Below are 24406 nucleotides of genomic sequence, written 5' to 3'. Positions count from 1 at the left end.
TTGGTTGCTTGATCTGTGCACCCGTAAACCACAGGTCATAATAATGATGTGGCTGAGCGTATCCAAGCTTCATGGTGCGAGACGCCAATGTCAGCAGACGCTGGCACTTAAAAAGGTGAACCATTGAATTACACCTCCAACTGTGCGCACAATAGACCTCGTTACATTTATAGAATCCCTGCGACATGTACATTACTTTTTTTAAAGCTTTGCTTGCGAACACTCGTTAGTGGATGTATGCAATTTCACTGCTATATACGAACACACTATCACTGTAGTTGCATGCAATAGTTAGTGTTTAAGATTACCTGATGTAAATGATCGGACTTTGATGCCACATTCTTCCAACTTTCTCAGGCTTTGCTGCAGGCCCTCCTTCTCCATTGCATTGCTATTAGGCACAGCTTCCGTCTGTATAAGCATACAAAGGTTTGTTTGTTACATTGATTGATTCCTATCACAGAATTACTTTTTTTAATTACCTCTCGCACTTGCACCTGTTCACAATGCAGGATGCGGTTCGTCTTGGTCTCAAGGACAGTATACGTCAAGTACTTGGCACTGTGTCCTGGAGAGTCGCAGCGACCATCCCCTGCCAAGTCCAATTCCTTGTCAGCTACATCTGCCACAAGCTTGGCCTGCTGCTGGTCGTGAAGCTGCATACAAGAATTTTGATGATGTAACTCGAGTTGCCTGAATTGCAGAGTTCTACAAGCATCGCTGCGCATCGCAATGTACAGTCTGTCAGAAAAATATTAACGCTTGGCAGCTGTTTGTAATGCCTGAGTAATATTTAAATTCATGGAATATACTCTACTGCCAACGCAGCGTATGCTCCATAATAACGTGATGTCGTTTGCCAATGAATTTGCTTACTTCAATGTTCTTGACTTGTACAGTTTTTTTTTTTGTAAACATATGAAGAACCCCTATTTTCTGCCCAATGTTGCAGTGCCTATGCAATGCACTTATTAGTCACCCCACAAGGACAGCACTTAGGCATTGGTCATTGCATGCACAGTAAGGGAGCACATTTCAGTATTCATTTTTTGTAGCTGTTACTATTGCATGCCTGTATTTGTTCAGCAGAATTGAAACCTGCCTTATTTATAGCTGGCAGCAGGTACAGCTTCTGGTAGAGGTAGAAACGCTGGGAGCTTATGGCCTGGACATTGATAGACCGCAGCCATCGCAGCGCTGTGGCCACTGGACATCCAGAAAATAGCAGACCAGCTGCCATTAAGATGTTTCCTGCAGGTTTTTGTCCGATAAGAGGCTGGCTTCTCCACATTGCCACGTTCTTGCAGTTACTACAAGTGCTCTGACTTGTCACCATTGAGCCAACCACAAACAGCTGCTTCTGCCAGGGCATTTGGCACATAGTGCAGGTAGGGGGTAAAAGCTGCTGTAAGCAGCTTTCAAAAACAATGAACTTGCGTTCCTTGCAAGGCTGTTCAGCAGGCTGTGCATGGCTTTCGCTTGTACATGTTGACGTGGTTTGCTCCGAGGCTCCACAGCTTGTGGCAGGTGGCAATGTGTCAGTGGCATTGGTGCAGCTGCTGCATATTGAAAGTTGTCACTGTTAATATATGCAAGCGCATGTTTTGAAACTGAGCGTCACTGAAATATGTGCTTATTAAAAGGTGTGTAAAACCTTCCCTGTTCAGTCACATGTATAGCCTGTAGCAAGCATGTTTATGCCAACAAATAGTGAATATTCAATGAGACTTGAAAATTTTTTGACGTCACTAACTCAGCTGCAGCACGTAGCGTGTGCGTTCTGGCCTGGGTCTTCAATTTTATAAAATTTACACCTCTGATTACGTGTTCTACCACTGCCGTGGCATTGCGTTCTTTGTGGTGTAAATTTCCAGGATGCCGCTTTTTTCTGTGCTAGGACATGTGCTGGTCATGTTCTGAAGCAGTCCGAAATTTATTTTCTTGAAATGGTCTTCCTGTAGCCATGTGCTAGTATTTCTTCTGCTTGAATGCAGTAGTGTGCAGTCAAAACATTTAAAGTGTCATTGCATTGTGTCGCTGCACGAACGTATAAATGCTGCTTAACCTATCAGCTACACTACGCCTCATTTCTTCGCAAATTCGCATATGCAAGGAACACATTATATGAGCTATCCAAGTGCAACACTCTGCTATTGCTATTACTGTGAACAAAAAACGATTCAGTGCAACATACGTAGTGCTCGTGCTGTTATGGGATTCTGTTGAAGGCCTGTAGCTGGAGTCGAGCGACCCTACATCGTCGCACTCCATTTCCTCTGCCTCGTCAGCATCCAGAAATGATGCCCTCTGCACTGGCATTGAAGCTAGAGCCCGAAGTCCCCAGGACAAAGCAGGAGGATCACAGGATCGTTCAAGTGTTGCTGGTGGCAACGATATGTCGCAGCTGTCAGTCTGCATGCCTCTTGAGATCTGCGGTCGAGCATGAGTGTCGATCTGCGTGGCTGCAATAATGTAGGGCATTATCACAAAAACAGCACCTCTCCCTTATCGGAACTCGAGCTCTTAAAAACACACGCACATTTACTTTTCCCATACTTGAACTGCTTGCTCAATTTCATCTTCTCTCCTCAAAGAAGCGTTTCTTCTATTTACAGTCACAAAGCGCAAGAAGTCTGCCTAGCAGAAACAGTGACACTATATTTTGTGAAAGTAGGAAAAAATAGCAATTTGACCCATATTATGCCTTCATTTTCACAATGTAACGGTCAAAATAAGTATATCGCCTGTACATCATTGTGTACTATGCCTTGTTGGTGTAAATAAACAGACACTTTTAAAAGAGTAATTTTTGTTTTAAGCGAGAAAACAATTTCCGTCATGAATTTCCGAGAAAACAATTTCCGGTTGTGCAAAATTTGCGTTTGCCTCACATTGACCACGTGGCATGTCGGCGCAGTATTCCAGGGGGGGCCGCTTCGCAGATAATAGTGCAAGTCATGCAACTGCTTGTCACTCATGTACGTTTTACTGCTGTGCACAGCGTCAAAACGTACATATTTACCACACATTTTGACCCCTACACTTTCGTTGGGGTGGTGGCTAATTCTCATTAATGTTATATATTATTGGCTACCCACTCTGTCAGCGTGGCAGCCACTGCTCACCTGCATTACTTCCGGAAATCCGCTGCTGTGTTGTCTGGGTAGCAGTCGTGCGCAGGATGGTCAGCGTTTGCGTGCCATTCTCGGATGTCGTACAATGTCTGTTATCTTCCTGTGTCGTCTGAGTGCAGGCTGTGGACAACAGCGCTACTCTCCTACATCTGCATCTCTCGCCCTGCAAGCACGCCGACACCGCTGAAATCAGACACTGCATTCAGATATCACGTCTGACTTACAGTTTGTGATGCTTCAGGAACATTGCTGCATGCGTCGGCCACATCGGGCAAATGCTGCAAGTAAAAATGAAACTAACTGTTCATGCGCTCATGTCTGCTTTGTTGAGACATTGCTGCAGTGTGTACACAACGAAAGAAGGTGGAAGTATTTTTCAATATTTTTTTTTTGCACATACGCATTGCAGAAAATCCCGAAAGAAAATGTGCAGATTTGAATAATCGCTATTTTGGGTGCATCAGGTCGCCTTTTGTAACTCACGTGCGTCGCGGCTAAAATAACTCGCTATAATCTATGTGCAGTACACTGCGGGGAAGTTCAACTTTGGTTCATTAGACATATTTAATCCTGCCCCATTTAAAAAATGAAAGGAAATATTCAAAACAACAATGTGCGTGCGAAACACATGATAGAGCCGTAGCAAATGTTGCTCGGTTAGTTTACTTTCTAAACAACAGAAACAGGCGGTACTTGATGTGCGCTACATGCACGGCAGAACACTGTCATATTGAGTGACTGCGCATTTCTTTGCTTCTGCCCGATTTCGCAAATGCGACATTAAAAAGACACTGGGCGCACTACGCACGCCAAACTGCCAAGTGAATGATACTCAGTTATGCGATTCAACGGCGGGCGTGCATTACTAATTGAGCACAAAACTTTGCCACTTACCACCTTGTTGGGAACGAAGAGCGTTGGTAGTGCGCCTGGCCGCAGCATATGCCTCAGCACAATGTTCAATCCATCTTGAATTCGCGGATCGTGGTTATAATCCTCCGGCTTGAAGTGCCGATCACAAACAAACGCATGCTTTTTCGTCGCCGGAAGGCCAATGCATTGCAGCCAGGCAAGGCGCTGCGCTTCATCTTTCGGCAGACGATGTCGAAAGCGCCCTTGCCGATCATCAGGATTGCAACCTATTACGGAGCACGAACGCTGCGACATTTCACTGGCACGAAAGTGGCGGTCTCATGAGACAGTGCCGCTTACTTGGACGCGGTAGACGTTTACTTGCACGCGGTAGAATAAATGAGCATAATCAGTGCTCGAACGCGCCAGAACATTACTTTCGCTTCCAGGGCTGGCGTCTGCTCGATGCGCTAACCGCGGGGACACGAACGCATGGGAAACGGAGGCACATTAGCCCCGCATCTCGCTGCAATTCACGAAAAAGGAATGAACAAGACGCACACATTCCTTTTGTGTGTCTCATTATTTCTCTCAAGTTTTATTAATCTATTCAAGCAACAAATTACACAAACGACACATGTGTCAAATAATTATCGCAGTGGCGACGTCAGAGCACGGCCGTCTACGTAGAGGACCGACGTCACAGCCTTACCATCGACGTAGGGCCATTTTTTCATGTACGTCATCCCCTCATTCTCTAAAGCGCGCGCCCACGAGAGCAAGGGCAAGAAGCGTTCACCTTGAAATTTGACCCATTTCCGCGGCGCGTAGCGTTGCAAATTTTGGCAGACGTGATTGTGAACGCCCAGTGTATGCATTACGCTCGTTAGCTCAAAATTGTCAAACCTGGTGAGGGGCCCTTTAAGTTGCAGATGGCACTGGTTGGCATAGATATATTGTAAACATAGACGTACTAATTATGCATAATAGTAGTATTGGTACATTGCAGTCACGTGATAACACCAACAAGTTCCCAAGCATAATTCCAGAAATTTATGTTAGTTTTCAGATATCTGCGAGTAAATATGTGCAGCAATACAGTATAACCTCATTACAACAGACCTTCATAGTGAAGAGGATTTTGGTCTGTTGTAAAGGAAGTACGTAAAATCCAAGTATTGTTAAAACAGACTTTTATGTAAACACTGAATGGGTCTGTTATAACCGGAGAAAATTACTAGTCACAAACATGGTCTTACTGTTAACGGGGGACCAAAAAAAAATTTGATTTTTGGAAAATCGCATTTTCAGTTTTTGTAGCTCTTTTTCTATCTGATTCCAAAATATCTTCACTGAAAACTATGTAGAAGTGCTATATAAAAATTTTTTGCGTCTGCGAAATTGGCGAAAATTGTGGAAATAGCAAAAAGAAAACAGCGTTTTTCAAAATTATAGCTTGACAACACCACAACCGGGCACCACCATTTTGGGCTCGTCGTAAAGAGCATTTCTCCGTGTTCAAGTTCTCCGTTTCAGCTAGCTCCTCCACTCGGTAACAAGCGTACAAAAAGCACATGTTTGAAGTTCAATCCAAGGCCTCCGATTGGCTGCTTCTGCCGTGATGCTCGCTTCGGGATCGTCGTCTGCTGCTTGTGCGTCGCGAGGTCGTGGCTGTCGAAAATTGCGCTCCTTAGTGACGCGTTCGCACTCGTTCTGTGTTGACGGGTCGACGATAATTTAGAACGCTTTAGTTTGGCAGCTGCAAGCGGAAGCTCAATCATTAGATTACGATAGCGCGCGACACTCGTCGCGAACATTGCAGACGTGCGCTGACTCGTTGGACCCGCTGTTAGAGGTTCTTCTTATCAGCGCTTCGGAGCTTATGACGAAGACCACCGCGGGACAGCTCTTTGTATTTGCAATCGAGCATGACGTATTTTGAAACATCGGGCACCGCGGCCACGCACATCGCAACCGAGCTTTCTACTCGATGTCGTGGCTAGGCCTAACTCCACTCACGGTGCCGATGTACGAGACAAATCCGAACTTTGCGGGCAAGAACATCGCACTAGCGGACATGTGAAAGCGAAGAAGCCGCAATGTCCTCCGTCGCAAGCAACGAATCGCATCGCCCGCTGGCTCCTCATAACCGCGGATGGGCATTTTGCGCATCGTTAGAGCGGACCCCCCGGCCAAGTTCGCCGCGCAACGACCGCTTGGAGAAGTGGTGGCAGCGGCTAGCAATTTCGCGCGTCAGTGTCCCAAAACGCAACACCTAGCACACTGAGCGCCGATTTTTTGTCGCTACAGCTAGGCATAGCTGATCATTGACAGACCTGAGATCGGCGGCCTTCGTTCTTAAATCGATACGTCGATATCTGCGGCGTCCTGCTCCCGTCCCGAAAGTATGCTAAGCGATGTTTGAGTCGGAAATTATTGAATTTGGTATGTCTGTGGTAGAAAAGTCCGCTCTAAAGGAGTCCTGACCACCTTGCTGGCCTGACATTTTGGTCAATTATATCCGAATGTCCGTTGTACCAGAATCCGTTGTAAACGAAGCTCAATCAATGGAACCAATACAGAGGTCGACATAACGCCACAATTTGGTATGTAATATCCAAATGTCTGTTGTAAACAGATCCATTGTAACGAGGTCATACTGTACATGAAGGCAGCATCGTCATTTTGTGGGCATTGGTGAATGCTTTTATAAGTCGTGGTTAGTGGATATACAATCAATTTTAGACTTTTCTGCAGGAAACTCAACTGCATGACCATGTGCAACATGTTTTGATGCCATAGTGCAAACTAATGCTATAAAGAAACAAGAACATGCCTATATGCATGGCTGCATATTTCCCAAAGTAATGCTAGCCTTATTGTACTAATTTAGCTGCCTTCATGTGTAGGCTGACACCAAGTTCCTTGTGCATTCCATTTATTTGGATTGTGCTTAGATACTCTCACTGTGAAGTTCACGTGTCACTGTGCATTATGATAAGGTTTTAAACACTACTTTCATGTTGCTTTACTACTGTGATTTACATATAGTGCTTGGGCTGTACTGTATATATTGTTCCATGTGTTTAGTATTGGGTGTAGATTCTGTGCACAAAGATGGAAATATACATATGCTTACACTGAAATGAGAACTGCCAGTGTTTTAATTCCAATAAAATAGTGCAAACACTGTTTCTTGATCAGTTGTGGTATGACTGTTTGTCGTGCATGCAAATGGAAGAAATGAGCTTCTGCATGCAATACAAATTGGTGAAAAACTGCTCACTCACTGTAACGGCCTGTGTTTTATTACCAAACAAGTAGAACAGATGATCTACACATTAGAACACATTGTGGAAGAGAAATAGGTGACAGGCAGTTAGGCGACAAGTCATCACTGTGTTCTAACGTAGGTAGGGTGATATTTCATTAATCGTAGCATAATTGAAGGTGCCTGTTGTATAACTGAACTTCAACATAATGTGCAGGTGGACGAGGGAGTGCACATATGACCGAGTTTTTCCAGTTTTTTACCTACCGTATTTACTCGCATAATTTGTGCACTTTTTTTCACGAATTTGGAGCTCCGAAAAGGGGGTGCGCGAATTATGCGGAGATTTCGCGAGCACATCTGAAATAACGCACAATATATAGTCCTAACACGCGGGATATAATACATTAAAGAAGAAAATTAATTATAGCGCAAATGAAATGTTTTTAATAGAATTAGCACGTACTTTAACCAGCCAGATTCGGTCATGCACAGTCTAGTCAGAAACACTGGTTGAGAAGTCCGACTGAGAATCATCGCCGCGGCCGCTGTCACCGCCCTCCCAAAGAGCGTCGTCCTTGGTTCCGTCGAGTGCGTTGAGGCGTCTTCTTGAAGCTCTTCGCGACAATGCTGGGAGTAACGTGGTGCCACGGCATGGCGATACCGGTGGGCCTAAGTTCTCGCACATATTTGAAAAGGTATTCTTCAACGGCAGGAAACTTTCCGTGCTTCGGTCCTCGGAACGGTCTCCTTCCCGGTCTTGTATTAAAAAGCGAACTCTTCTGCGGCACAATTCCCGTTTCCTTAGGCAAATTCTATAACAGTGAGCTTGAATTTTGCCGAATAGTTATTGTAGCCCAGCGCAAGCGAACAGTGAAAACGCAACTGGCTGATCGCGAAACCTAGACTTCCGAAATCAACGAAGGCTGCGTCGCAGCGCGGACACAGAGGAGGAGGGTCAGCGAGGAGAAATGTTGGCACGACTGGCCCTCGCACGCCTCCGATGCAGAAAGTAGTCCGTGCCGTGTCGCGTGCATGCATTCTCACAGCGGGAAAACGCTCGAACAGTTCCGACAACCCGTGAACAGGTTTGGGTGTTCGGGTACGGTTGGTACGGTCTCGGCGGTTTCCGGAGAATAGAACGAAGTAATCGGAAGAAGGGACTTCGCACTCGCAGCCTGTCTTGTGTATGACTGCGCTCGCCTGCTCGGTGAGGGCCGTGGGGGCGCGGCCGTCCAAAGTTTCCCCGTGTGTGCGCTCCGGCGAGCTGGCTCGAGCGGGGCGGGGAGCGCAAAATATCCAAGTAAATATTTTTTTTTAGCAAAGCTGGCTAAATATTAGGGGTGCACAAATTATGTGGGTAAATACGGTATTTGCTATAGTCCTCGTGTTTCTGTGTTATGTATGTAAAATTCTGAATTGCGAACAAGCCAACCTGTCTACTGCTGTGAATATAGTATACTAGCAATTCAAACGAACCATTATGTTCTGAAGAACAGCTGTTTCATTGAGGAGGACTGTAATACATATTTTTTAAAAACTTGTACTGCGTCATCTGTGCAAGGGGAGTGCCAAGTACACATGGACGTTCACAAGGGAGAAGTACAAGTGCATTAACTTTTTTTATTTTGCGGGAGACATGTCACTGGTAAATTTTTGGATGTTGTGCTTGACCAACGTTACTAGATTAGCTTGACATCGGGGCAGCTTTTGGCATTCGCTTTAACGCGGTGGTGTGATGCTTAACAATAATGGTTAATTAGTAAGATAGGTATTCTACTAGTATCAAAGCAACTAAATACAAAGTATGAGTTATAGAAAACCACTGTATGCCATGCTAAAGCGCGAGTTGTAATTAAGTGCTCATTGCAGAAATAGATTATCGTTCAGCTGCTCAGAAGGCGCTGTTGCCCCTGCGTGCAGCTCGCGACAGTATGCACACTTTAAATGCACCTAATGTAGGCGCGTTACGATGTCCTTATAACTCTGGCGTCTGTGTGTGCAATTTTTACAGGCTATGAGAGAGGCAGCCGCGAGTGCGCCGATGGTAGAAGAGAACGATAGACACTGGCACGTTCGCGGCTCGCGCTCAGTGGCCGTTGACAGTGAGTCGCCACCGAGTCTTGGAATGATAAAAACGTGTTGCTCAGTGTCTCGTCCTCGTCTCTGAGGGGTTCTGGCAGTGGCTGGCCCAGACCCCTACAATGCAAACACAGGCGGTCTTAAAACAGCTCAGAACACGCTGCTGCCACTTGAAGCGTGCAGCTCGCGGCAGAAATTACGAAAATTGCCCCACAGCATACGTTCGGCCAAATAAATGATACCTTTGTCAAGCTGGTATCCACGAATATCGGGTGAGCGAAGCATTGTCGATATATGGAGAAGCACTCACGAGGGCACATGTATATCATTTTTATAATGGCCCGACGCGACAAACTGAAAAATTCGGAGCCGAAGGTGTTTACTTCAGCCTGCATGACACCCCACAAATTATGTAGTGGCCTTATGTAAGCATAAACACAGGCCGATGGTTGTTCTTTGAAGACAACTGGAAGCAGAAGTACTCTCAATGAGTTGACAGTGGAATTCAGGTTGTATTATTTCGACATTACCCCTGAATCCATCTTCGGGATATCTTTGACGCGAAGTGTATTATCCAAATGTTAAATGATCGTGTGCATTCTCTGTCAAAAGAATAATAGTGTTAAAACCCTCAGCTATAATGCAACCCTCATGGTTCACAAGGGGCCGCTTTCTGGCCTGTTAATTAAGAACCTGCTTGCAACTCGATCTGTGCACGCACTGATCAAGTCAGCATGAGATCCGTGGCGTTAGAACTCAACGCCGCACACAAGTTTTGTAAGATTTAAGGCCAGTTATGGTATTCAAAACTATACGAAACAAGCGAGGCACAAGAGGCTGCGATACCGAAAAGGCAGCGTGGCCAAATTTAGGTTACGCTCGAAGGTGTGCGAGCGTGCAGAGTTTAGCAGACGACAGTTGGCCTCCACCGGACGTGAGTCATCTCTTTGAAAACTCGCAACGAAGTTTTTCCATATTTCAGCCTGTTTATTTAACTACAAGAACTATTATCCACAGTGTCAACGGAAACACGTGCATCTGAACCAAACACTGCTCTTGATTTATGTCGGCTATTGGCCAATAATATCTTTTGCGAAGCGGAAAAACAGAAGCGTGATGTCAGGTGAGCCACCGACGAGAGTGAGAACCGGCCTCTGTTTGAAAAAAGGGCACCTGAGAAAACAGCAACTCTTGTAGCCTTTACGCGGTGCACACGAGTGCAATATTTGGCTGAGCAGTTCATAGCTGTGTCTGCTTTCTGCAGGATGTGTTTTCTTCAACCAGCCCGAGGGGTGCTTCATGACTGCTTTAAAAAAGGGTCCGATTCTGGCAGAGGTGCAAAAGAAATACCATACTTCATTCAAGGATCTCTTTCAGCCAGTGATGAATAAATTCATCTGAGGTACTAGGTGTGTGCAATGTGCCTCTTTTATTATATAGCAGCACCTTTTGCTAGTTTTGTATGTTCGTATTACACATTTCCCGGCTACTGCACTTTATTTCGTGGTCTCATGAAAAATGTATTAGAGGGGTTTTTACTGAACTATGTATGAGGCTGGTTTGCACATACGAGTCTTAGTGTATAACAAATACAGTCAAAACCTGCAATATCAAAGTTACGCACAATGAAATTCTCGCGACAATGAAATATTTTCCTATCCCCGGCGAACGCCCATAGGATTCAATGCATCTCGCATCTCTCGACAATGAAATGTTGCTACACTGTAATCCTGCAAGAACGAAAACTGACAGGATGTTTCCTTACACCTGGTCGGCACACTCCAAAATGCATTCCGATGTATTTTGTTCACACCTAAATTGCAAAAAGTGCTGCCATTTTTGTTTACAAAATCAACACAGTGCGAAAAGCAGTTGCATGCGCCGGATAGACAGTAATATTTACTCGAATCTAGGCCGATCGCTTCTTTCCAATACCCATATACCAAACTCTAGGGTCAGTTTACATTCAACGATTTACAAAAGAAAAAGGAGCAACACCAATTATCATTTTCACCAGCATAATAATCGCAGATTGCTCACGCCGTTGTGACTCATATGCCTGCTGGTTCGAGGTGTGGCCAGAGCCACGCTGTACTACAAGGTATACTATTACGCAGTTTCAGTCGGGGTCCAGCCAGCCAATGATTACTACCTTGGTGCGTGGTGATGGCTACAAACGTGCTAGCAGCGACCAACAAACATGAGGGTGTGACTGATCACCAAATATTCTATCGTTCTATAAGCATCTTCAACTATCTGTTCGGCAGCACATTATGGCATAGCGCCGTTAACCTACTGCACACTTCTAATAGGTGACAACCCAAACACACCGCGACACCATGGGACAGCTAAATCCACCTAAACTGCACAAGAAAGCATATCTGTCACCACGGTGACCGAAACATGATGCGCACAACACCCGCCTACTGTTATGAGTGAGTGGTTTGCACACAAGGAAATGACAGTGCAAAGCAGATGCACGCGTATGTGAGTCTCAGCGCAGTGGTACAGCGAGCATACAGCGACACACTGCGCACAATTCGCTCGGGAAGATCGGCGCCAGCTGCGACAGGTGCATGGTTTCAGAGGAACGGCTCCATAAGTCATCCGCTCTGCTGCCATATCAGACTATTTCCCTATCCCCTCCGCGGCTCAATGTATATCTGGGTTCGATTGCAAGTGCTGTGCGAGTTGTGTGCATGCTGTGGGCTTTTTTTTTTTCTTTATTTTCATGGCCTCGGAGTTTAGGGGGTCGGCCTAGAATCGGAGCTGGCTTAGATTCGACTAAATACTCAGTCATCCACCACGTTTTTCCTTAAGACTGATTTCTTTTCATGCACAGCTCCATTGTCGTTCACGCCAGTGGCACGGTGGCTTGCTTTTGCCGTTCTCGAGCTGCTGTGTGCAAGCATTTTTGCTCAAGCACATCAAGCTTCTCTTTTTGTTCGAAGAATGGGTCCAATGCCCATTTTCGGTGACATTGTATGGCATCTGCACATGTGTTGGATGCTTTCGACACTATTCGGACGCTCCTCAGAATGCATGACGATGACGACGCACTGTACTGCGCTTACTACATGGCAAGGGTTGGCAAGGCAACTAAATTATGACATTAAATTTTCGTTTTGCTGACCGTTTCCTTATTTGTACTCTGTTGTTTTGCATTAACTAAATTCTTGCACTAGCAAAATTTTTTGGTTTCCCCACAGATTTTGTTATTCCGGGTTCAATTGTAGCATGCTTACCTTTCTTTCCTCAAGTAATCAGGAATGCACTCGATTAATTCAACATAGAATAGCCAACACTAGTAAGGTGACTGTAGAAGAGGCTGAGACATGCACAAGAACTCCGATGGAAGCGTGAGGCAAAGTGACCTGCCTGTTCCTCTTTCTCCCTGTTGCTCTCGATGACGGAGCTGGAGAGAGTCAGGTCTCCTTCAAAGTCCAGACTGACGTCCTGTGGCAGCCTGGGAACATGCGGAGCCGGAGGACGCACTTCCGGAGCCTCAGACACTGCAACACAACACCAGCCGTACAAACAAAATGTGGCTTCATTCAGTCCTACCAAGTGTTCAGGGCAACCAACATCTTTGTCGCTGTAAACAAATTTACAGTCAACTGCCGATTTTTCGGACTCCCTAGGGACCGCGAAATCGTCCGAAAAATCGGGCGGTTCGAAAAAACAAATTCATGCTTTTTTATTCTGCTCAAGTGGTCAAATCGCCACAGCCACGTCCGAAATAGCTTTGGTGCCTCCCAGTACAATTATCAGGCATTTTGGTGCGCGCCCGGGCTCTCGCAACTACATTCGGTGCCTACCGTGAACCCCGCTTAACTACGTACGTGCCAACCGCCACTTTTGCATCTCGTGATGAGCGCCGCTGATAACAGCAAAGCGCGGAATAGATTATGGTTACCTCGCATGAAGCGTTTGTAAACGATGACGCGGAACACAAAGACTGGCGGAAGGGCGGACGACTCGTCCGGCTTTCCCCGATGCGTGTGCGCATGTAAAAATGCGCACACACATCGCCGCCAATACGCAGCATTTGCTGCCGTGTCAAGCCGATCATTTCTAGTTGTGTGCAGCGCATCGCCAACTAAGCTGACGCCGTCACTTTACTGTTGCTGTATCGTACGCACGCATTTATCATGAAAGGGTTCGTGATGCGCACTTAGTTCCTGACCGCACACGGGCGCGGCAATGGCGAGCTGGTTTCGTCGGCGAAGGCAATGCGTCTATAAGGCGCACTTAGTGGTCTCGCACACAGAGGCAGCAGGAATGGCGGTGCGGCGCATTTGGGTTCTCGCCTATTAAATGCGTGCAGTACGCATGCAACTGCGCTAGGCCACGTGCACTACCAAGCAGTTAACTGAAGATGCTTATCGTAAGGGTTGTCAGCGATTAAGCCGTACTGGCGCGTTTGCCAGCGGCCGCCATCACGCCTCCGTGCATTTTCGCTGCTTAACCGTAACATCGCCGCACGGCGCCGCGATAGCGGCCCCTTTGAATTTCTGGTCTGCTTCACCCCATAACGCTTCGGCATTGTGGCAAAGCTGACTTTCGGACTCTGCTACTGTCTCAAACAGATCGACTCACGAAAGCGCTGGTTCGAACTTAAGAGATGATAGACGCGGCAGAGGTGGGGGCTTCAAATAATGCCTTTTGGACCTGCAATTTGGGCAGAAAGTCCGAAAAATCAGACGCGGAATAGCTTCAGCGTCCGAAATTTTGGACGTTCTAATACATTGAAGTCTATGGGGCTGGTGACGGTGCCACGAAAGCGTCCGAATTTTCGAGCATGTCCGGAAAATCAGGCGTCCGAAAAATAGGCAGTTGACTGTAATCAATTAAGAATGGCAACAGTGCAATGAATGGCGCTAGTTGGTTCATGATGGCTTAGCAATGTGCTTAGAGTAGGGTAACACACACTAAAAACACACAGTTTTGCACTGGTCTTGTTAAACTGTGTTCTATGTTACCCTACCATAAACACATCGCTAAGCCAAGAATGACAGCGCCCGTCTTCGTTTTTTCTGTCTGTCCAACTACCCCGTTCGCGCTATACAAATTCGTCATGACATACCAACCAGCCCAAGCTGCTACACACCAGCGGTTACTAGAGCTGTGCGAATAGCAAAATTTTGAGTGTGAAGAGAATTTGAATATTGAAGTGTGAGTGCGAATCGAATCGAATATTTTTCGAATATTTCTCGAATATTTCTAGAATATTTTTCGAATACTTCGAAGTGAAATTGCAGAAAAAAAAGTTAAAAGCAGATTCCTAAGCATATTCTTATGAGATAGCAACATGAAAGAGTTTCTTTTCGCTAGGTTGATGAAGCACTGGCACGGTGGTGTTTCATAGTTGTCTTATTAAGAATGAGGCAATGTAGAGGCCGAATTCTATTTTATACATGATTTGGTGTAACCAAAGTGTTGCCGACAACACTTTACACGTGATAGGCAACGATGCCATTTCCTCAGCCTCTCCTCCTCTTTCAACTTCTGTGGAAGCCCAACTGATGTGGCGGTCAAGGGTGTGCTCCCTTCAAGTCCGGAGTTCCAAATCTACCTCGTAGACGTTGATATATAAGAACATCTGAAATTTTGGATGCTAAAAAGCTTCGGCTTCCGATTTTTCGGACTTCCTGCCCGAATTTCAGGTCCAAAACAGCATAAATTGAGCCCCCACCTCTGTCACATCTTTCATCTCCATGTTGGAACCAGCGTTTTCTTGAGTTAGTACATTTGCGACCGCAGCGCAGCTTGAAAGGCAGCTTTGCTGCAATACGGGGGTGTAATGAGGTGAAGCATACTGAAAATCTAGGGACCACTTCCAATCTGACGTTGACTGTCTCATGACTAAGTTCGACCGTAACAGAGCGTGAAAGGCAGCTTTGCTGCATTAGCGGGATGTGATGAGGTGAAGCACATTGAAAATCTGAAGGGGTCACTTTCAATTGGACATTGACTGTACTTGTTTTTGGGAAGTTCGAATAGTTCGAATAGTAAAACTCCAGTGCGAATCGAATCGAATAGCAAACACTATTCGAAAAATATTCGAAATTTCGAATATTCGCACACTCCTAGCGGTTACACTAGACTCAATTATAAACTTTGTTAGATATGTGAATAACTGTAACTGCACTCAATCGCCAATGCATCGATGACTCTTGACAAACAACGCCCTGACTTTTCATGAGCACAATACGTGCTGTGTACTAGAGGCTTTTGAGCATTACTTTCTCTTCAACCCTACACTTTCATTCCAACACTGCTGAACAGGATAGCATCATCTGCAAACAGGAAGTTACTGAAATATACCTGCAGCCACATAATTAAACCAGTCAGGTTTCCTGGGAAAGTTCCCTCGCATCAGTCTCCATTGGCAAAAACATGTTCACACACATTGCTCCTCTCTAGTTGCACTTCCACAGCCTTATTGTGGCTTACAGAATGCTCCCTACACCGACAGCAGCCTGAAAATGCACCAATTTCATGCACTCTGTGCGACAGGCATCATATCACTGAGGGCAACTACCATCACTTTCTACGAAGTGAACTTGTATTTTATGTGAGCGCACATTTTCACATTTTTGTCAGTGGTACTTGCGCTGTGCTCTGGTCCATCTAGCTCACCGTTCAGCTGCAAGATCGTGAATAGGGCCACTCCATCCATACTAGAGTTAAATTTCAATATTACAAAGCTGGCAACATTGGATATGTACTTTGTTACAAAGTATAGTTGCCAAAGAATTTGTTTTTACATGAAAGGTGTCGTCAGAATGCTAAAGTAACGCATCAGTACAAAAAAAAAACTAATTTTAACAATGTAAAGAAAATCAATTTTGTTGAACCTGAGATCCGGTGACCACAACTTGACGCTACGCCGTTGAAGTCCTCTTTACAGCAGCCATAATTTGTCGCACAAAGGAAAAAGGGGCCGGCCAAATTCAATGTGGTACTAAAGGTGCATTTATAGTCAAACGTGCTTGATGCACACGTGAGTGCTGGTTCTGTCCAGTCAAGCTATGCTGTGCCTACCGAAATGCTGTCTCATCTATCTGGCGCTTGCGCCGCCAGCTGCTCTGTTCAGAGTATGTGCAGAACGGTTCCCAACCCGCGCACCACTTTAAACAATGTGATGCCATAGGCACCTCTTCCCATGCAATGCATTGTGGATCGGCACAGCCGGTGCGACGAACATACGAATGGAGCAAGAGCCATGTCAATGACAGTCGCACTGGCAGCCGCCGGTTATGTTCACTGCACCGGAGCGTCGACCTGTAGACGCTCCGCCAACACAACGCAGTGCGTTCGCGCATGTGTACGTTGGGTGAGTATATAAACGTACCTTAAGAGTTAAATGAAGCTATCATGCACATTCTGCCGCTTTGGCTTGTTATCAAAACCTCTCTTGGGTGTTGCCCAGAGCAGCACAATGCCGATGCAACCACGTTAACTGGACCAAGCCGCTATCACTTGCCCTCCACTCATTCCGATGAATGGGAAACACGAAAAAGTGTCGCATGTCACAAAAACAAATGACCTGGGATCTGCCATCAAACAAATGCAAGGAGACAACCTTAACTACAGCACCACCATTCATGGTGGCCACGCTTCTTGTTTTGCGACGTTGCACACACATATGTTCAAATCATCAAGCAAGACCTGGTACGGCATCACGAACTTTGGTTGTTACAACATTCTTGTAGTTAGGTTAGCTCAGGTAGCAGTTGTGTGCAATTCACTTCTACTTCAGCTTTCATTCCTTTTAATTTGCCTTATGCAGTAATCCTCACTTTTAATAGCTTGGTATACCCTCACTCCCCGCCACCCTGCCCCTCATCAAAGCCTTGCGCCCATCACCGAGTGTTACACTACCTACAAGACCAGCTAAACAGCCTTTTGGTATTATACGTGTTCACGCCGCCAGATGCCAAACTGTTTTAGTCATGCCAATTAAGACTTCTATGTTAACAAGTTGCGTAACTTCAATTATGAATTCAATTCCATGACATCGCAGCCATTCCTACGATACCGTTTATCTAGCCGAGTACTCAATAATAAATAATGAAAATTCAAGGCAGCAGAACGCACAGCATTCCATATCTGGAGGACGCATGCTGACATATTTCGGTGCTCTTGTCACGCCCGCAAACCACTCCTCGCTTGTCAGGGCTGGTTGCCAGGTGACACGTGTGTCGGGAAACAGGTCATCCTGGAACAGCTCGGACTGAAAGGAAACAATGCCACTTCAATGTCAGATTGAGAAAGTGCACTTTGTCAGTGGTCACAACGAAAGGTTTAGCAACATTCGCTGTGGAATGCAATGGCCAATGTGTTCAACCGACTTACCACGCGCTTAAAAAAAAAACACCATTTGTCCTACGCTTGCCTTGATTTATGATGATCGGTCAGATTTATCCAGGTATGATTTATTTCATTTAAACTAAGATTCTCCGAACTACATTTAAACCTGCTTATAACAAACCTCCATACAATGAATTCCTCAATATTACGAATTTTTTCTATTCCTCATCATTACTACATAGAAGCACATGTATTTGCGACCTCTATGTAACAAAGTGGCAGCGGGAGACGCCCTTGATATAGCGAATTTTCGCCGCCGACAACCTAGGGATTTTGCCCTGAATTTTTACATTTTGGCACGAGCAGGAGCCGCATGTATCTTCTGCGGTTGCCCCGTTGACGAGAGTGCAAAGCGGTGGCGTCGCGCATGGCGCGTTTGAAGCCCCGGCGACTGCAAGGGCGAGGCCTGCACTCCTACCTCAAGCTGGCTTTCTTGCCGCCACGGGTGCATGCACACGTTTGCACGCCTTCTAGCCATTTCTGCATTTTGCTTCACTGTCAAACAGTGCTGTGCACGATTTGTACTGCTAACCAACAAACGGCAAGATGCCACCGCCACACCAGCAACAGTACAGAGCCGCGGTCAAGTGGCACGTGATCCTCTATGCAGAGTCGGAAAACAACACTAACAGGGTTCAAGTTCGATGCGTCAGAAAAGTGTCTGAGGGAATGGAGAAAGCAAGATCTTTGCATGCACAACAACACGGCCCTCCTTTCATGGGCCAAAGTCGGGACGACACCCTTCCAATAACGGCCTAAGCCTATGGCAATGCATGGTTGTGTGCCAAAGGTTGCCCGAAGCATGCGAAGCAAGACAGTGCGCGTTTCTATGCTACATGAGGGCAATACATTGAATCCTGTTTGAAAATTTTGTTGAAGCATACAACATACACTCCTCCACTGATTTCGCCATCAGGCTCTTCTGTTCTCTCTTTCCTCTCCCCTACGGCGCTGCGCAGTGTTCTCCTATAAATTGCAGAAATAAGTGTCTTTTCCCTCTGAATCACAACTACAGTTAAACCTCGTTATAACGAGACGGGCTATAACGAAATAATGGATATAACGAGCAAATCGTAATTCCCCTTGAAAGTCCCCATAGAAACCAATGTATTAAAAACCTCGTTTTAGCGAGGTAAAATTTGCCTGTTATGGGATATAACGAACAAATTTTGTTAGGAAATAAAATTTTGAGCCGATGTCACGACAGTTCACAACGCGAATTTGAGATGGTGCGCAACGCGACAACTATTTAGCAGTTCAAAACTCCCACCACGCATCCTCCAGCAAGGCGCGCAAAGCTGACTGCGTGCCAGGGCGCGCCATGCGCACGCTGTTTCTGGAGGAGAGGGCGTTGCACGTGCGCCGCTTGGCATCCGCTTGGCTACCGCCGACAGCCGAGGACCGGCAACTCCGCGAACATCTCGCCCTTTTCTTTTCTGTCTTCTTTATATTCCCCCTCTTTCCTTCCTCATGGCGCTGAGTCGTGCTCCCTAAAGGGCTGCAGAAAAGAGCGCCCCTTCCTCTTCACAATCTCTCTCTCTCTGCGCCCGCGAGCCCGTTCCCACCTTCCCCTCGGTTGCCTCGGTGCGCAAGGCCGCGGCGCGCCTGCAATCACTGCAAGTGTTGTCACTCGCCGACGTGAGCCGCGTTCTTTTTGCGTGCGTGTTTTTCTTTAGTGCTTCCGCAGTGCCTTTGTCGTGCTTTTATCGTGCTGCGCTCGTGATTCCAGCAACATGAATGCGCCAGGCGGGAAGCGAAAGCGTATAACGCTAGATCAGAAGGCGGCTATGATAAAAGCCGTCGAATCGGGGACCAAGAAAAGCAAAGTGGCGAGAGACTTTGACGTATCGACGAGTACACTGTCCACCATCTTAAGCAAGCAGCAGTCCATCATCGACGCTGTTGCACGTGGCGTGAAAGGAAGCGCTAAAAGGATGAGGGCTCCTGCCTTTGAAGCGGTCGAAAGGGCCGTTTTTAAATGGTTTTTGGACACGCGGGCCGTGAATCTGCCGGTGAGCGGCGCCTTGCTACAAACAAAAGCAAGAGACTTCGCCTGCATCATGGGCTATGACAACTTCGTAGCAAGTTCGGGTTGGCTACAGCGCTTTAAGGAGCGCCATGACATTGTCGGGAGAGTGGTCTGCGGCGAATTGCAATCTGTCGAAGAAGCAGAGGCTACAAAGTGGGCGAAAGAAAACATTGTGCGGCTGCTAGAGACATACAGCGCGGAGGACATTTTTAACGCGGACGAAACCGCTCTCTTTTTCAAGATGTTGCCGCACAAGACTTTAGCCCTCAAAGGTGAGCCGTGTCATGGCGGCAAACAAAGTAAGCTGCGGATCACTGCGCTACTTTGTGCAAACATGACTGGTTCTGAGAAGCTGCCAATTTTCGTAATTGGCAAAAGCACATCCCCCCGCTGCTTTAAGGGGAAGAGGCAGCTCCCAGTCAAGTACACGGCCAATCGCAAAGCCTGGATGACCAGGGAGATTTTTGCAAAATGGCTTTGCGAATGGGACGAGAAGCTGGCAAAGGCGAACCGCAAAGTGTGCCTTGTTTTAGATAACTGCACCGCCCACCACACCGCTGCCGCGCTCAAAAACATCGAGCTGCTGTTCCTGCCTGCCAACTGCACAGCAAAAATACAGCCGCTTGACCAAGGCGTGATTATGTCGCTGAAGGCAGGTTACCGCAAGCGCCTGATCGACAGGCTCCTGCTCAACATGAGGATGAAGCGGGACACCCATGTTGACTTGTACGCTGCACTCGAAATGCTTCAAGCGGCATGGATGAGTGTGACGGCGACCACGATCGCAAATTGCTTTTGACATGCCTCATTTGCCGCCGCACCAGACGCCAGCGATGAGCCATTATTAGACGAGCCCGCTGTGCCAGACGGTTTCGCCACACCAGACGAAGTCGCAGCATCATGGACGGCACTTCGTGACGCCGGTGTCGTGCCTGACAGTGAGTCGTTTTGCGACTATGTGAGTGCGGACTCGGAAGTGGTGGCAACGGAACAGCTCCTGGATGACGACATTGTGCAGGCTGTCAACGATCCGGATGAGACCAGCGATAATGATTCTGCCGACGAACGTGCCGACAGCGTGCCGACAGCGTCCAACGTGCCGACAGCGTCGGAGGCATTTGACGCGGTGGACGTACTGCGCCGCTACTACGGCGCTCACGAGGGCGGCAAAGATGGCATGAACATTGCAGCCGCAGCTGAGCGAGCCATCGTTCGCATCAGGAAGATGCAGCAACGTCCAATTACGGACTTCTTTGCAGCTACGGCTGTTTGAAATGCGAGCTGTGTATTTTGAAGTGCAATAAAATAGGTGTGTGACTTTTCCTTTTTATTTGTGGAATGCAGTTATTTTGTTGCGTACCAGCGTGCGGCGAGATGCTATTTCGCCCCCTATTTGTTTTCGGTAAGTACAGCGCATAATATTTGCAGTAAATGCCCGCTGCGGCTATAACGAAATATTGGTTATAACGAGCAAATCGCGGCGGCCCTTCAATTTTGTTATAACGAGGTTTAACTGTACCATCCTCCTTTGCCCTCACTGTCTTTTATTCTCTGCTGTGGTCTGCTCTCTTTCATCCTATCCTGTGCCGAGTTGTCTGCTCAGTTACACTGATGAGGACGGTGCAAAACTTGTGAACAAACATTTAAAGGGACCCTGAAATGGTTTTGACAATTTGGTATAAACACATTGAGCCGGTAAAGATCATATGCAGACCAGTTTAAGCTCTCTGCGTCGACTGTGCGGTTTATTACAAGACTTCAAACATGCGAATCACTACAGATTGCAGCAGCGCAGCCGAACGAGTCTTCAACTTCCCGCTTCCATTTGTCGTAGCACTGTTCCACAATATGTAGCACCGGCAACTGATCTGATTGGGTATGTCCAGTCTCTGTGTTGACGTGCGCTGCACGACCAGTGTTTATCCCACGGTTTCTTTTCTCCGACACCATGAATTGCCCTCACTGCATTGTGTGCTACAAATCTAGCGACTGGCGACTTGTAAAGCTACGACATTACACTTGTGAAGCCTCATTACACATGACCAGAAAAAAAGTCACCTTCCCAGCGAAGTACTGGAGACAGGGATAACTTTGCCTTCCACTAGAGGGCCGTAAGCTGTTTAGCCTAAAACTATGTATAACAGACAAAAATATACTGAGTAACACCTCGTTAATGGTCTAGCATGGGTGAGATGAAAGATGGAAGAGATATGATATGATCATGCAAATAGGGGCAATGGTAAAATATTTTATGAAAGAGAGAAAACGGAGAGTTTTCGACGAGAAAATGAAGAAGTTGAGATTGTTTTTCGTGGTAGTGTGGCACAATTGTGGTTTAGCAGGATGAAACAGGTCTCGAGCACATTAAGAAAGAGGTTAAAATGGAAGCGCACACTAGCACTCACCCGCAGCCTTGGCACTCTGAATGACAGTGGCTCCACGCTGGTTGTGGTCAGCCTGAAGGCACAAGCAAACTCTACCTCAGCCGCACTGCAGGCCAGCTTGGGCAGAAAGGCCACCGCCTGGTGGGGCCCCCCGGGGCACTTGTAGTGCGACAGGGGGAACAAGTAGGGTGCATCTAGGGCAACCTCAAAGGCAAAGATGGTCGAGTCACCCTGCACAACACAGCCTGGATGATGATGCTGACACAGTGCCCTCGACGAAAGAAAGGTTTTAAAAGGCAACGCATTTGGAATTTCGCGGCCAGCAGTGAAGCAGAATACACTGCTTGCCAGGCTGATCTCTGAGCCGTCAGACGACATGACCTATTCAGCCGTACGTGATTGCGCTCATGTCTACGGCTACCATAACCCAGTGCCATGTTTGTGGAAACAGTAAATGTCTCACATTGTTATGGGAACAATGCATAAGTACAGTAGAATCTCAATGATATCAATCTGACTGGGTCACAAAAAACATTTGTATCACCGCAAAATGCGGAGAACTAGTAAGCGACATTAGTATGGTACTAGAATGTCACGAAAGAAAGCTAGTGTATGTCCTTATTTTAGGGGTGTACGAATATTCGAAATTTCGAATATTTTTCGAATAGTGTTTGCTATTCGATTCGATTCACACTGGAATTTTACTATTCGAACTTCCCAAAAAACAGAGTCAACGTTCGATTGAAAGAGACCCCTTCACATTTTCAATATGCTTCACCTCATTACACTCTCGTACTGCGGCAAAGCTGCCTTTCAAGCTCCGTTACGGTCGAACTTTGCCAAGAGACAGTCAACGTCCGATTGAAAGTGGTCCCTATATTTTCAATATGCTTCACCTCATCACACCCCCGTATTGTGGTAAAGATGCCTTTCAAGCTCCCCTATGGTCGCAAATGTATTAACTCAAGAAAACGCTGGTTCCAACATGGAGATGAAAGATGTGGCAGAGGTGGGGGCTCAATTTATGCTGTTTTGGACCTTAAATTCGGGCAGGAAGTCCGAAAAATCGGAAGCCGAAGCTTTTTAGCATCCAAATTTCAGATGTTCTTATATATCGACGTCTACGAGGCAGATTTGGAACTCCGGACTTGAAGGGAGCACACCCTTGACCGCCACATCAGTTGGGCTTCCACAGAAGTTGAACGAGGAGAAGAGGCTGAGGAAATGGCATCTTTGCCTATCACGTGTGAAGTGTTGTCGGCAACACTTTGGTTGCACCAAATCATGCACATAAATACAATTCGGCCTCTACATTGCCTCATTCTTGATAAGACAACTATGAAACATCACCCTGCCAGTGCTTCATCAACCTAGCGAAAAGAAATACTTTCATGTTGCTATCTCATAAAAATATGCCAAGGAATCCTCTCCAACTTTCTTTCTGCAATTTCGCTTTGAAGTATTCGAAAAATATTCTAGAAATATTCGATAAATATTCCAAAAATATTCGATTCGATTCGCACCCAAAATTTTGCTATTCGCACAGCTCTACTTTATTATTTCTCAGGGCCACAGCAACATCATAGACGCATAATTTCCCATAGTTTTTAGATGATGGCAATCATACTGGTACCTGTAATTATACAGAGCGCGTTCTAAAAAAAAGACAGGGCATGCAAACACGGACACAAGAAAGAAGTCAGGACACCACAAATGCCGGTAGTTAGGCAACGTGCTGCCGACCTTTTGTTAAGACATAACCTTGAGAGAATAGCTTGTAATGTCAAGAAAGCCAAAACACATAAGAACGAGATTCCGTTTCGAGCAATCGTTTCAGAGCAAGGCACCTAGCAAGCCGCTGTATCTAGTTATTTGCAGAACTGCTTAACCTCTGAGTTTTTCAGACCCTTTTCGTATGCGTAGTTCTCAGGCGCTAGTTCAGTTCCTCTCAGAAGAGAACCTCGGCTGTTGTAAAGCTTTTAATATGGATATTGAAGACATTTATTACTCCTTGCCGCATGAGGACTTGTTAAAATGTGTTAATGAATGTATTAACGAACAAGGGCACGAGACGGTTTTCACCGATAAATGTGGTGTTTCTACCGGGACATTTCTAGAAATTCTTTCCGTGTATTTAAAGTTGACGCTGGTAGGTTGAAAGGAAGGCGTTTATGTGCAGAAATCAGGGATTTCTACTGGTTCTAAGGTTGCTCTGGTTCTTAGTGATTTATACCTTAGCAAGACTGACAAACTTTTGGAAGGCACCTTAGGTAATTCG

The 24406-nt window shown here is 46.3% G+C and overlaps 1 protein-coding gene across 1 annotated transcript in view; it reads right to left on the bottom strand.

Moving 5' to 3' along the window:
• Positions 1-24406, bottom strand: part of LOC119382415 (coronin-7) — a 231134-nt gene that overhangs the window by 13960 nt on the left and 192768 nt on the right. The window contains exons 21-23 of the mRNA XM_037650110.2: positions 22150-22359; positions 17443-17578; positions 12718-12851 (exon numbers count right to left, since the gene is read on the bottom strand). Coding sequence (XP_037506038.1) covers positions 12718-12851; positions 17443-17578; positions 22150-22359 — 480 coding nt within the window. The remainder of the gene's footprint in view (positions 1-12717; positions 12852-17442; positions 17579-22149; positions 22360-24406) is intronic.

This window comes from Rhipicephalus sanguineus, chromosome 2, assembly GCF_013339695.2.
Source record: "Rhipicephalus sanguineus isolate Rsan-2018 chromosome 2, BIME_Rsan_1.4, whole genome shotgun sequence".
Lineage (NCBI taxonomy): Eukaryota > Metazoa > Arthropoda > Arachnida > Ixodida > Ixodidae > Rhipicephalus > Rhipicephalus sanguineus.
Note: the sequence above shows the minus strand (reverse complement) of the source record. Positions and strands in the feature narration are given on the sequence as shown.